The following is a 14,723-nucleotide window of genomic DNA, read 5'->3' as shown; positions in this document are numbered from 1 at the left end:
TGTGATCTGAATGGGCTTTTCTTTTTCATTAAGGTAAACGTGTTTTAAACTAGTGCATTGTTCCTTATATAAATTCCTTAAATAATGGAGGGGTTATTATTTCTACCAGAAACATACATCCTATAATTCTTGAAAGTTTACAGATCAGATGTGTTGAGATCTCAGCTGACTTCTGTTCTTCCTGTCCTGGAATAATCGCTAAACAATCGGCATACATCATGTGGTAGGCTATGTAACCCCTTTATTTCACCAACAGGGGATATTTCAATACAGAATCCTTTACAAATAATGACAACAATTCACCTTCTCACTTGTCTAGTGTCACTGTGCCTAGACTTTAGTTGATTAAACTGAATTTTCATGATGTGTTGTGTTGATATTTACATATTTTGACATTTAGTCTGTGTGATATTGCCATCAAAGCAATGTGCCCTGAGAGTGGTAATGTCACTGAGGCCATGCACAGTGTTGCCAGAGCACTGTTTGGTCGTTTTGCACCAATAGCATTTTTAAAAAAAACATTTTCGTCCAATGTTTCATAATTTGCTGCAAGTGACCAAACTTGTTTCTGAACTCGTGTACAGTTGTCACTGCCATTGGGTGTCATGCTGAGTCTTCATAGAAATGTTCTTTACGAAATACATGACTGCAGTGAATGGCTGGGAAATGACTGCAGAGTTGGGAAATCATACACAGCTAAATGTCTTTTGGTTTTCCATTTCCGTATGTTTAAAGTGGCAAGGGGAAATTTTCTGGGGGCCACATGGGTAGTTCCTCAACACAGGCTTTAATGAACCTGCCTTTGCTAAATCACCTTGATCAATGTTAGGGGAAATGACTAACTTAATACCCTCTACACAGTATGCCTTTTCTGCGAATAACAGTCAAATTTTCTTCAACAGCAAAGTACATTCAAAGAACATTCAGCAGATATTCTCATAGAGAACAACAGGCTAGGTGTAGGCTCTAGGATGCATTGTGATCTCAGCTGTTTTCTGTGATTTCTGGACTGAAGTAACAACTAACCACCACACATATGGCATGTGTCTCCCCTTAATTTCATGAAAAGGGGACATTTTGAAAGCAACAAACACAATCTTCTGAAAATAAAGAAAAACTTTAACTTGTGTAGTGTCATAGTACCTAGTGAATTGACATGTTATGTATTAATAATTGCACATTTTGATGCATTTATTTTGTATGCTGTCAAAGCAAGGTGTCCTAAGAGTGATGATGCCACTGAGGGAATATGGCACATTGAAGCTTTGAAAGTTGTAGCTTGTGTTTGTTGCCACAGGTGACAAAACTTTATCCTGAAGTTGTGTACTGTCGTCACTGACCATGGTAGTCATGCTGAGAAATATTCTTTATGACATTCGTGACTGCAGAGATAATAGTGAATGCAGGGAAATGATGCAGACAGAACAGAAATGTCACTTTTGTCCAATTAGGTTTTCCCACTTTGGTAGGTTAACAGCAACAAGGTATGGTTTGGTAGGGGCCCACAGGGGTACCTCCTCCCCACAAAGGCCCTTCCTCTCCATCTTTGCTAAAATACCCAAATCTTTGGTAGGGGAAATGACTAAATTATCCAGATAGTCTTCATTTTAATGTAACACAGGTTCCCAGTCTAACAGTATGGTTCTTTAGACAGTTGAGTCACTGCAGAGGCCTACCGTTCCCTTCGTAGCAATCACTGCAACACAATGTTCATCCCCTTGACTACATTTTAAAAGAAAACAAAAAAGAAAAAAAGGGGTACGCTACCATTTGTCTTATCATCACTTTTCCATGAACAGCACTCCCTGTAATCATGTAAAGACCCCTATACACAGCATCTTGAAACTTAGACATGTAGGTAGTCCTAAAGTTCAACTGATAGTTGAATGTTCAGAGACATTGTATTGCTGCCAACGTCTTTCGGTTTGTTTTCTGTTATGGCAACATTATTCCTAAATGTGTGTGTGTGTGTGTCGGGGGAGGGGGGGGGGGGTGTTCTCTCAGACACCTGCATGTCACTATTACAGTGGACATGAAAACAGATAATAGGGCCGCCCAAAATATGACTTACTTGGTGACAAGGAGATGCGTGTCTAAGCAAGTCCCACTTGCGTACATTTTGACAATGACTTTCCAAAGAGGCCGATTCATGTGCTTACAATAATTCAGCCTCTCGTCGTCAGGATTAATTATCTCAGTGTTAATTACATCTAGCCAAAGAGGTCAACGAAACCGTAGGGAGAGAGGGAGGCTGGTGGTAAAAATGTTAAGTGATGATTACATGTAAAAGTAAACTCAAGGAATGTCTTTGTCATCTCTCTCTCTCTCTCTCTCTCTCTCTCTCTCTCTCTCTCTCTCTCTCTCTCTCTCTCTCTGTATACTGCACCATTCTACCTTTGTGAGGCCACTGCTATTGGAGCACACCAACAAGGTGGGGCCCTTGCTACATGTGGGGCCCGAACCCCGGACCCCACATGTTTTGACCCCTTTTGCTGGGGAATTTACTGGTAAAAGTAAAATTGTGAAGACATCTCCTCACTGACAGGTTAGGGTTAGGGATTGGTTTGGTTTGGGTACAGTTTAGCATTCTTAAGCTATTGTTAGGGTTAACATGAATGGAAGTCAATGGGAGGGCCCCACAAAGATATTATCCCCTTAGCGCAGAGCCTATGTCATAACCTTACTGTCACCAAAATTGTAATGGCTATGTCTTAATCTGTTACTTAAGGCTCTCGCTACTGTCATAGCACTGTTGTTATGATGTAGTTCAGTATTTTCAGCAAATAGTGAATAGGCCCGCTGGCGACCCCATCTGCAGTAAGAGGCTACGTACGGTTGGGCTGTGTGTGTGTGTGTGTGTGTGTGTGTGTGTGTGTGTGTGTGTGTGTGTGTGTGTGTGTGTGTGTGTGTGTGTGTGTGTGTGTGTGTGTGTGTGTGTGTGTGCATTGGTGCCTTGCATGAAAGCATTCAGACCCAGTATGGGAATGTGTGTGTGTGTGTGTGTGTGTGTGTGAAATGCAAGGCACTTTGAGTCACCTTTGAACTGTACTTGTGATGTTATGCTATACAAATAGAGTCTGATTGATTGATTGATTGATTGATTGATTGATTGATTGATTGATTGATTGATTGATTGATCCACCAGGAGAGAGTGGACTGAGCACCTCAGGGACATGCTTCTCCAGCCAGAGGGCCGCTCCTCCTCTGCCATGCTCCCCAGCAGAGGACTCTGGGTTTGACGGAACGGAAGCATCGCTCCCACTGATGGCCTGGTGTCGGTGAGACCTTTTTTTCCCCACACTATTGGGTTTTTAAAAATGATTTCGGGGCTTTTTAGTCTTTTAGCCTCCCAAACGACAGTGAAGGTGGGGATAGAGGGGGATAGAGATGTGGAAAGGTTTCGACATGGCCCAGTGCGGATTCGAACTTGGGTCCCCATGGGCAGTGTTTCCCATATATGGTATGGTGTAGCTGTAGCATGCTATGTCACAGCACCCCAGGATTTTTTTTAATGCAAATAAACAGTAGTTGTAGTAGTTGTAAATTAGTGTATTAATCCTGTGTTTCCCAACCTTTTTTGTTGCACCATGAGTACCTCCTCACTCCAATCTGACTATAATCCATATATTTGTTGCCCGGTAAATTTTTCCACATACCCCCTACAGCCTGCTCACATACCCCTAGTGGTAAATGCTGTGGGCGACAAAACTTCAGTTGGGAAGGTTGTAGCTTTTATATGAGTGACTTCTGAAGCCAATTGATTAATTGAAAGTTTGGTTATTAGCTGTTGTTCCAACAACATAGGCGAAAAAACTTTGTGTAACACCCCCCCCCCTCTCCTCCGCATTCTTGTGCTTTCTATATATGAATATTTTTTTCACAAAAACATTTCTTACTGACAGGCTAGGGTTAGGGATTGTTTTGGTCTGGGCACAGCTAGTATTCTTTTGTTTATTAAAAGCATTTGATAGCCTATCAACCAGCTGGAAAATATATTTCTCAAAAACTTTTAGTGACAGGTTAAGGTTAGCGACTGTTTTGGTCAGGGCACAACTTAAATTGCAATAGCATTATTTTGTTTAGTATTAGAATTTGGTATCTATTTTCTAATGATAGACTTAACATACTGTAGTGTTGTGGGAATATAGAAAGCACCTCCATGAGTCCATCACGGAAAATCAAAGCAAAATCCCTGAAACTGACACAGATTTCGTGTCCCAAAGATCCGTGTCCATTCCAATTCTTAGAGTTCAGGCTGGAAAGACCCTTTGAGTGGAAGTGAAAACCCAACTGGGAAACTTCAACTCCCATTGTCATTGTGACACAGCACTCCACAGCACACAACGAAATCGCATTTATGCCTCACCCGTGCAAGGGGGCAGCCCCACATGGCGCCCAAAAGGGAGCAGTGCGGCGGGACAGGATGTGGAGCACTGGTTAATTTCTCCCCCCACCCCACTGGCGGGTTGGGAGTCGAACCTTCAACCCTTGGGCTACAAGTCTGACGCCCTAACCGCTTACCCATGACTGCCATATTATTAATAAAGGCCCCCTGTCATGAGTATTCTTAGTTAGCAAAAAGATTCAGGGTTTTAGGCCAGATGTTAGAGCCCTTATGTTGTTGGGGGTTGTGGGGTTTGTCACCCGAGACGATTTGAAAATACAGTTGTTAAAAGTGTAGTTTTAACACAGTATGGTAAAGGAAATACAGTATAGAGGCTTGAGCGTCAAGGCCCACTTGACTCTTGGGCCTCTGGGCCTGGTCCGGTTGGCTTGTGTAGTAGTCCATCCTTGGCCTTTGGGTATGAAGGAGGATGCAGCCCTAAACCACATTTGTTTCTGCTGGTATAGCCCAATCCTGCGGTCCCAAAACCAGCCCTTCCCTTTAGGCCACAGCGGCACGATGCAATCCCCCCCCCCCCTTGCTTCCCACACTCACTTTTTCTGAAGAGAACACAAATGAATGGACAACAAAAAGCAAAATTAATGTAAATCCACCACTTGCAGACACACTATGAATGTAATATAGCCTATTACATACATATTATGAAGGCATACCACTTATTACATGCACATTATAAATGCACACTGCTTCTATAAAATTAATAGTTTATTACCGATAAATTTGCATATATTTTATTTCTTTGCCGTCCAAAATATATTGTTATCTTTCAGAAAACATTCTGATTTTAACTGGACCAAATTATTATTTGGTTTACCATCAATACCTCACAGTGTTTTGCCATTGCTTGCTTAAGTTGGTTAAGTGACATAGTAAAATGTATTGGTTTAGATAGATAGACATATCATTACATTACATTACAGTCTCTGGAGCAATGTGAGGTCAGGTCGAGGTGCCTTGCTCTTTAGGTGCCTTGCTCTTTAGGTCCCTTGCGCTCTTGCTCTAGCCCTGGAGTTTAAGGGATTTGAACCTGCAACCCTCTGACTCCAAGACTAATTCCCTAACCACCAAGGCACAGGTGCTACTGTAATGATCGTTTTGCTCTGGTCTTTTACAATAGGCCCAGGTTCTCTTCTTGCCTACCCCCCCCTCTCTCTCTCTCTGTCTGTCTGTCTGTCTGTCTGTCTGTCTGTCTGTCTGTCTGTCTGTCTGTCTGTCTGTCTGTCTGTCTGTCTGTCTGTCTGTCTGTCTGTCTCCCCCCCCCTCTCTCTCTCTCCCCAGTTTAACCCCTGTCTGTCCTGTTGTCTGCCTCTGCTCCTGTCCTGCTGTGCTATGCTGTAGGTTTCAGCTGTCCTGCTGAAGCTATGGGAAGCTGCTGGAGCTGTCTGTACAGAGACTCCATTCAAGACAACCACCCCAACAAGTTCAAGGTGCCCACTTTTATACTACATTTTCCTTAAGAATTCCTAAAGAGCAACAGAAACGAGGCACACACAAGACTTGTGTCACAAATTGTATATTGAGGCAGAGAAAAGTAACAAGGCCCGGCTAAGCCCAAACTTCTGTTGCTTCAGTTTATATCCACATATCCACGTTTTTTGTTACTTGTTCCTGCTTCAATACACAGTAGTCTATCTCAACGGGGGCTCTACAACCCCCCAGAAGCAAGCCAGCTGAGAGAGGGTCACTCAATCACAATTTGGGGGTATTGGAACGACCCATTCAAAGTGAATAGAAGCTCTCACATCATTCTAGAAAAGGAAAAGTTTTTACCCCCTGGCAGTGCGACTGCTGAACAGAGACTTTTAAAAATAATCATTTTTTCATTTTTTACTCATTTCATTTCTCACCTCTTATTTCATTTTTTACTTTACTTCTTTAATTGTTAAGATGCAGAGCTGATGACCCCATCATCATTTCACTACAATACCATGCATGTAACAAACAAAATTACTTGAACTTGAACTTACTTGATTCTAGAAAGTTGTATAATAATCATGCAGCATACTCGATAATAGTATAGGCTTACGGAAATGTATGCCCAGTAGGCTGTGCTGTTTTCCTAATCTTTAGCATCATGTTGTTGGGTTGGGGCATTGGCTTGTTTATGGTGAGGTCAAAGGGGCGTTGGCATGCTTATGATTAGGTCGGGAGCATTTCTTCAAAAAAGGTTGAGAGTCACTACTGATATACAGTGTGGAACACAAGCCTTGTGTGCACCTCGTTTTTGTTGCATTTTAATGGTTATAACTTTTTGTGAGCAGAGTGATGCACCAAGTGAAACACGGCTCAAAGTCAAAGCGCAGACACCAACATTTTTGTTTTCCACTCCACTCCAAAAGAGTTACCGCCATGTTTCAGGTTTATTACTTAAAGGGACACTGTGTGAGATTTTTAGTTGTTTATTTTCAGAATTCATGCTGCCCATTCACTAATGTTACCTTTTTCATTAATACTTACCACCACCAAATTTGGCAATAGCCAACCCAGTTTCAATGAGCAGCATAGTTGCAGTACCTTTTTTGACCATTTCCTGCACAGTGTCCCTTTAACCTTCCGTAGACCCCAACACACAATTCTATACAATGTCTCAGTTGGCCAGGCCTTTATTTTATTTTATATTATATCTCTTCATGAAATATCAATACATAGAATCAATGAGTATGTTTGGGTTTTTACCACATGAAAAAAAAAAACATAAGCTGCTTTTTATTTTTAAAGGATCTTAAACACAGACTCTGTGAATCTACGGCGCTGACTAGAGAGTCAAATGTTCCGGTCTTTCATAGAGGTTACCTTGTCATCGGTAACCGTAGAAAACGTAGTGAGAATATTCAGTATGGTCCCTATCGATTTAGTGTTAATGTTGCTCTTTGGGTTGAATTAACACCTAGAAAGTGGAATTTAACACCGTCTTGGTTTGTGGTGTTAATTCAACACTCAAAGAGTTTAATTTAACACTAACATGGAATGGGGCAGCATATTCTCAGAATAGTGCTGAAACAACACTGCAACACTGGGAATCGAACCTGGGTCGCCCGCGTAGCAGCCCAGTGCCCAGCCGACTAAGCCACGGCTGGGCCTCAACAGTGCAATTTTACTGTGATATTACTAGAGATGCACCGGATCCTGATTTTTAGCATCCTGAAGGGTACCGGATCCAATGCTTAAGATCCTGCCGGATCCGGAACCGGATACCGGATCCTACGAAAGGGTTGAAACACATAGCCAACTCGCACACGTTGGCCCTTTTTATTACGTTGGCTAGTCTGAAAAACCCTATTATCCTGCGGGATCCGGAACCGGATCTTGGATCCTGTACATCTCTAGATATTACAGCCAACCCTCTTTTCACTACCGGATGCAGGTGACCAATGTGGACGATGAGGGGAACGAGTTGGGCTCGGGCACCATGGAGCTCACCCAGACGGAGCTCATCCTTCACACGCGCAAGCGCGACGCCATCCGGTGGCCCTACCTCTGCCTGCGGCGCTATGGATATGACTCCAACCTCTTCTCCTTCGAGAGTGGACGCCGCTGCCAGACTGGCCAGGGTGAGTTCTGGATGGCCGGAACTGTCTGTCTGTCTGTCTGTCTGTCTGTCTGTCTGTCTGTCTGTTTGCTCCTCACAGACAGGTCAGATGACAGTGTGCAGGACCTATTTTGTGGTGTAAGCAGTAGACTAGTGTGTGTGTGTGTTTGTGTGTATGTGTGTGTGTGTGTGTGTGTGTGTGTGTGTGCGCGAGCGCTGTGGGGGGTTGGTTGAGAATGGCAAAAAGGGACCCATAATACTGTTAGAAATAATACCACACACACATTGAAAACAAAATGTGAGTCCCCATATATAATCGACAACCAAAAAAATTATGAACCAACATAAAAAGATATTTCCATTGGCAGTATGATGTAAATGGTTAAAAGGTCATTCACTCCCTATCAACTGAACTGTCTAAACATCTTGAATGTTCTGGTATCCTACAGTACCTGCATATGTGACGGAGGTCATCATGCACCTGTTCACCCCCCTCGGGGATCGAACGTGCGACCTCGTCAACTACAACGGTCCGGCAATGGGAGACACAGTACGATACCGCTGGGCCAAGAGACTAGTCTCTCGGCCCAACGGCACCGAGACTGTATGAGGCTATCGGAGGGAGGTTTACCAACGTTCCACGCCAACTGTGCTAGTTAGCCTCCATTACACATAGAATGTAGTGAGTGGCTTTCCCATAATCTTCAATTGTGATGGATTTTTTTTGTCTTTTCTTTACAAACATTCAGAGAGGTTTTGAATGTATTCACTTGATGCTTGCAAACATAGTCAACAGTTTCTTGTCTTAATATTGAGTTCATGCAAAGTTACCGTATGCAGGTCTCAGTCCAGCCAGGTTTTATACAAATTTTTATGTCAGCAATAAGTCGAGGCTAAACACATCAGCATGGCACATTAGATTAGATTAGATTAGATTACTTTATTGGTACCCAAGGGTATATTTGATTTGCAGTAAAGTGAGCTTCGCTCATACAAAACATTCAGGACATAGGACACACATAGCATACAAGCAACCCACAATGAACATATGGACAATACCAAATGTGACCTAGTGCATCCTATCAAAGAGACATGGTGTCACATGAAGTGACAGGGGTACTAAATAAGAATAGATTGTTAAATATATGATAAAAGGAGTATAGAATACATGATAAGAAGTAACTAGATTGATAAATACCTAGTAAAATAAGACTCTTGTCTAAGGAGTTAAAAATAGGAATAGCACATGTTGTGAATCCCAGGTGTACTTGCTCTCATGCTGTTAGTCGTCAAAATCAGGGCTCAGCAAAATGTTAAACTTACGTAGGATTGTAAACCGGGGCAAAAAAGGAGCAAATCCATGCACAGCAATCAATGTACAAAATTGGCTTTGGACTGGTGTAATGGTCAGTCAGTATTCCCATATGTTGTTAATATTTGAATATTTCTGGTGGTCAGTTCCCAAGTCTGTTCCCAAAATGGCATCAGTTGAATTGCATTGTGATCAGCACTGCATTTTTAGGCAGCCCAATGGGTATTTGGATACATCACAATGTAGTTTCACTTTTGGTTTTGCCACGAAGCCAATGCTTGTCTCTCCCATGGTGGCCCATAACATTTTATTGTAAGTTGTGCTCTAGTGGTGAAGGTGTTGACCATTGGACCAGAGGGTCGCTATTTTGAAATATAGCCCGAACGCTCCTCGACTCTCATCCCTGACGTGCCCTCAGCGTTTTAGGCATTGGAACACTGATTGAGGACAGTTCTCTGATTGATTTGATCTTTTTGTCCATAAGTAGTGCCAAATCTTGATGTAAATGTGAGTGTGTAACTTTCCAGAATGCATGTCTTATTTTTCAAGTTGGTATTGTCAACATATGTTTATGTATTATAGATATTATCCATCATATGGAATATAACTATGTCCGGTCAATCTGGGTTACCCGACAAAACAAAGGTTATTTATGTTATGGATGATGACCCGCAATATATTTTTTGCAACGCTGTTGTAAAGAGGAACAGGTATTGTGGAGGCTGAATGACCTCTGTTTGACATATTAGCAACTCAGTGCATGAACTTCAACCTGCTTTACTTTGTGCGTTAAGAAAATGTTTTGATGTGTAGGCTTCAAGGAAGTCATAACGATCTTTAGCGATATCTTGCGGTTGACACACTTGCTGTGCCCTTGACATGGTTACATCACAGTCTTGACAATAAAACTTCATTGCGGTCAAAGGCACTCCACTGCAGATATAGGTTGAGCAGCATCCCTTCTCAAGCATATACTAATTGTTATGGGAATCAGATCATTTATAAATGTTAATCTGGCACTTATCAGTTCTGTAATGAAGAGAGTTTTGGAGTTGCTTTTTTAAAAAGTATGTTTTGGGGGCTTTTGGGGCCTTTATTATGACAGGACATTGTGAGAGGAGACAGGAAATGAGACTGAGAGAGGTATGGGGTAGGGTTGGGAAATGACCCCGGCCGGAATCGAACCAGGATCCCCATGGGCATGCAGGCCCAAATGTGGGGGGCTTAGCGGGCTGCACCACAGCGCCCCCCGGCGTTGCTTTTTTCCTAAAGAGGAATAAGTCCTTGTTTGAAAGTCTTTTAAACGTTGGTTGGTTGTCAAATTTTAGTACATTTAAAGACACTTATGAGACTTAAACTGTGTAGATGGTCCCACATCTTATGACGTCTACTTAGAGTAGAGTAGAGTAGAGTAGAGTAGAGTAGAGTAGAGTAAATGTATTGATCCCCGGGGGGAAATTCATTACAGTAGCTTACATACAGTGAGTCCAATATGTATTTGATCCCTTGCTGATTTTGTTGGTTTGCCTACTAACAAAGACATGATCAGTCAATAAATGTTATGATAATATGTATTCTAATATGGAGAGATAGAATATCAAAAAAAAAATCCAGAAATTAGCTTTAGAGAATATATATTAATTTATTTCCATTTCATCGAGCAAAATAAGTATTTGATCCCCTGCCAACTGATTACAGTTCCGGGCTCACAGACCAGATGGGCACTTCCGATCAACTTGTCATCTGAATGAAAGACACATTTAATCAGCAGAATCAGTCCATAGTATGAGTGAATCAGTCACACTCCAACATCACCATCATGGGAAAGACCAAAGAGCAGTCAAATGATATCAGGGACAAGATTTTAGACCTGAACAAAGATTAAATGGGCAGCAAAGTCACAAGAAAGAGACTGGGTATTAATGACCCAGCTGTTGATGCATTTCTTCCAAAATGTGAGGAATACAAAATGACTATCCATCAGCCTGTCTGGGGTTCTATACAAGATTTGACCTTTTGTAGGGATTTGATAACCATGAGAACAGAAAGAAAGCACCCTAGACCTGTACGGGATGAACTAGGCAATGATATCAAAGCTACTAGGACCTAAATCACTGAGAAAACTACTGGTAGAACTTAATGCCACAGAGGTATAAAATCCTGTAGTGCACACATGGTACCTCTACTTCAGAAGGAACCTGGGCAGTCCCATCTGAGGTTTCCCAACGAACATCAGGCTGGTTTAGGATATGATAAGGAGGTGCTGTAGTCAGATGAAACCAAAATCAAGCTGTTTGGCATTAACACAATTCAATGTGTTTTGAGAAAGAGCACTGCTGTCTATGATCCCAAGAACACCCTCCTCACCATCATGCATACAAGTGGTATCATTATGGTTTGAGGGTGTTTGTATGGTCAAGGCACAGGACAACTTCACATCGTCAACAAATGGATGGAGGGAGACATGTAATGTGCAATCCTGAGTGCAAACGTCCTTTCCTCCACCACTACACTGAAGGGTGGGCCATTTTTGGATCTCCCAACATGACAATAATACACAACATACAGTCAAAGCAACGAAGGAGTGGCTCAATAAGAAGCATATTAAAGTCGTGAAGTGGCCTAGACAGTCTCCAAATATTAACCCTATAGTAATTCTATGGAGAGAACTGAACCTCCCATTTGCCAAGCTACAGCTACAAACTATTAATGTTTTGGAGATAATCTGCAAAGAAAAATGGGCAAAAATATGTTCTACTATATGCACAAACATTGTCATCAACTAAAAGAAGCATCTGACCTCAGTGCTAGACAACTAGGGCTTTGCCACAAAGCACTTTATCTTCTTTGGCTAGAGGGGTCAAATACTTATTAGCCTAAATTAAATACAAATAAATTAAAATATATTATTTTAAGTTATTTTCTGGAATTTCTTTTTCATATTTTGTCTCTCCATGTTTGAATACATATTATCATACATTTATAGACTGATCATGTCTTTATTAGTGGGCAAACGGGCAAAATCAGCAAGGTATCAAATACATATTGGACTCACTGTATAATGCACAAATAAACAAATGCCCACATGGACATTTCAAGACACAAATAACACAGGAATAGTCAGGGAGGGGAGAATAAAAATAAAAATAGTAAAGATAAAGAATGTGAAAATATAATATAATGTAAAAAATGTAAAAACGTAATTGTGCAAAAAGACATTCTGTGACTTGGGATAGACCATGTGCAGAAAAACATGCTCTGTCAGTTAAAGGGGTAGATGGTCTTAACATGACCTGGAACAAGTGTTGACAGATACATTTAAGATATTGTATAGTATGTAGAAGTAGGCAGTGTACAGAGTCGGATACGGGTGGAAATTTCTCGCAATGTCACAGTACTTACATTGTTGAAATGTTTCAATTTGTTGTGCTATTAGCAAGGTTACCAAACTCAGTGTAAAAAGATGAGTACGTAAACACTATTTTAGATAATGCCAAGGTTTTCATTTTTTCTTTTCCTCTTTTTTTTCTTTTTTTTAAACAAGCTCGGCTACTCACTCAGCAGTCATGCTGAACATGTGGATTGCTGTTTGTAGTATTGGCCTCTAGATGGCACAATACCAGTACAGACAAGCTTATGGACCCATACTCAGCTGTTGACAGGACTCACTGTTTTGAAACACACATGAACAATCATTTATTTGAGGTCATATAGAAATGATTATGACTGGGAAGGAACACAGTAACAGTATCAGTCCTTGATGTATATGTGCACTTTGTTCCTAATGGAATTGTGCTTGTCTTATCTGAAGGTACATCCTGTGAACTCCACACCCCTAACCTGCACAGATTTGCTATTTTTAACTCATTAACTCATCAATCATCAAACATGTCAATGCAAGCAGGCTGGTGCACAAGACCATATAGCTGAGCGTTTATCTTTTATCTTATAGTTGCCCTTCTTTCTAACCAAAAGTAGGTCTCTGTGTCAGTAGGTCTTATCGACTGCTTCTGTGATTGCAGAGTCAAGATGAATGTTGTTTGTGACCTAACATCAGAGATGTGAAAAGTAAAAGTAAAAAAAAGGAACCCAGTTTCCTTCCAACACAGGTAACCAATCTGAGTGAAAAGTAGACCTGTGTACTTGTCTTACAATCAGCTGACTCTACGCTGGTGGGATCAAGTTTGAAGTGGTTTTCTTGTTAAGTTTTTATTGTTTTTCAGCAACAATACAGTCTATCTACCTCGTTAGTTACAATGGAGTAGCTGGTGTAACAGCAATGTAATATCATGTGTATAGTGTTGCACTTACACCATGAATATCCTTTTATTTTTGACACCTCTGCCAAACATGCGTAGCCTTTTGTATCATTCATATAGGCATACTGTAGAGGGGGTTGGAAGAGGGAGCGGGGGGTGTCTTGCTCCCCACTGATAAATGTCCTGTCTATTGGGGGGGAAATTGCCTGAAACGTTCTTCCCACTATTTATAGTCAATGTTTGTCTTGAACTCATAAATCTACCAATTATTGTCCACCCTTGGTCACTTCGTAGGGATCTTTCGCGTGCAGACATCTTCAGGTTGCTGCACCATACTAAACTATACATTGCACTGCATGTATTACTATACTCAAGGCCGGATTAACGCGCAGGCTAGATATGGCTGCAGCCTAGGGCCCCCCACTTACCAGGGGCCCCCTGATTGGGCAAAACTGACAAATTGCAGAATTGTGACAAGATGCAATATTGAAAAATGCATCTGTCATGTTGATTACAGCTGGTAAATATGTCATCCTTCATTCCTAGCTCATAATTATGACATGGTCTATGTAAATTTGTTGCTAAATTTGCCTTCGAGGGGGGCCCACAGCAACCTGTAGCCTAGGGACCCCAGGCCATCTTAATCCGGCCCTGACTATACTAGGGGTGGGTATTGGCAAAGGGTTTACGATTCGATGCGCATCACGATACACATGCCACGATGCGATTCTATCACGATGCATTGCGATTCATGTACTACTGTGATGCATTGCGATATTTACTTCAGTAAATGTGTAAAATACAGCTTATTTGTCAGTTGCTGTGTAGCTTTCATAAGTCAGTTCATTCTATTTAAGCATTTTATCATCTGGGAGAGAGCTTACATCACAACAGAAATATTACCTACTCTCTACTGAACAAAATCTACCCGTGGCAAATAGAATTTTATTGTTATCAAATAATCAATTGTCATGAATCCATGCAGTATATTGAGAAAATAAGTATCACGATACCTTGTCATGAATCGATGCATTGTATCATGGAAGTAAGTATTGCGATGCATCGATATGACGATTATTTTGCACACCCCTAGACTATACTAGTACGTACTGTATTAACACGGTTCTAATGAGGGTCTTATGAGGTTGTCTTTTCCATGAGCTGTTCTCTAAAGAGGCTGTCCATTAGTATGGCCATTTAGGATATTTGCATGTAAAT

The 14,723-nt window shown here is 41.4% G+C and overlaps 1 protein-coding gene across 1 annotated transcript in view; it reads left to right on the top strand.

Annotated features, from left to right (window-relative positions):
* frs3 (fibroblast growth factor receptor substrate 3) overlaps positions 1 to 14,723 on the top strand; it is a 29,387-nt gene that overhangs the window by 1,730 nt on the left and 12,934 nt on the right. Inside the window, exons 2-4 of the mRNA XM_063215040.1 lie at positions 3,146 to 3,278; positions 5,744 to 5,832; positions 7,770 to 7,956. Coding sequence (XP_063071110.1) covers positions 5,767 to 5,832; positions 7,770 to 7,956 — 253 coding nt within the window. The 5' untranslated portion in view covers positions 3,146 to 3,278; positions 5,744 to 5,766. The remainder of the gene's footprint in view (positions 1 to 3,145; positions 3,279 to 5,743; positions 5,833 to 7,769; positions 7,957 to 14,723) is intronic.

The sequence above is a fragment of the Engraulis encrasicolus genome, chromosome 14 (genome assembly GCF_034702125.1).
Source record: "Engraulis encrasicolus isolate BLACKSEA-1 chromosome 14, IST_EnEncr_1.0, whole genome shotgun sequence".
NCBI classification, from domain to species: Eukaryota; Metazoa; Chordata; class Actinopteri; order Clupeiformes; family Engraulidae; genus Engraulis; species Engraulis encrasicolus.
The sequence above is the reverse complement of the archived record's forward strand: the minus strand, read 5'-3'. Positions and strand labels throughout refer to the sequence as shown.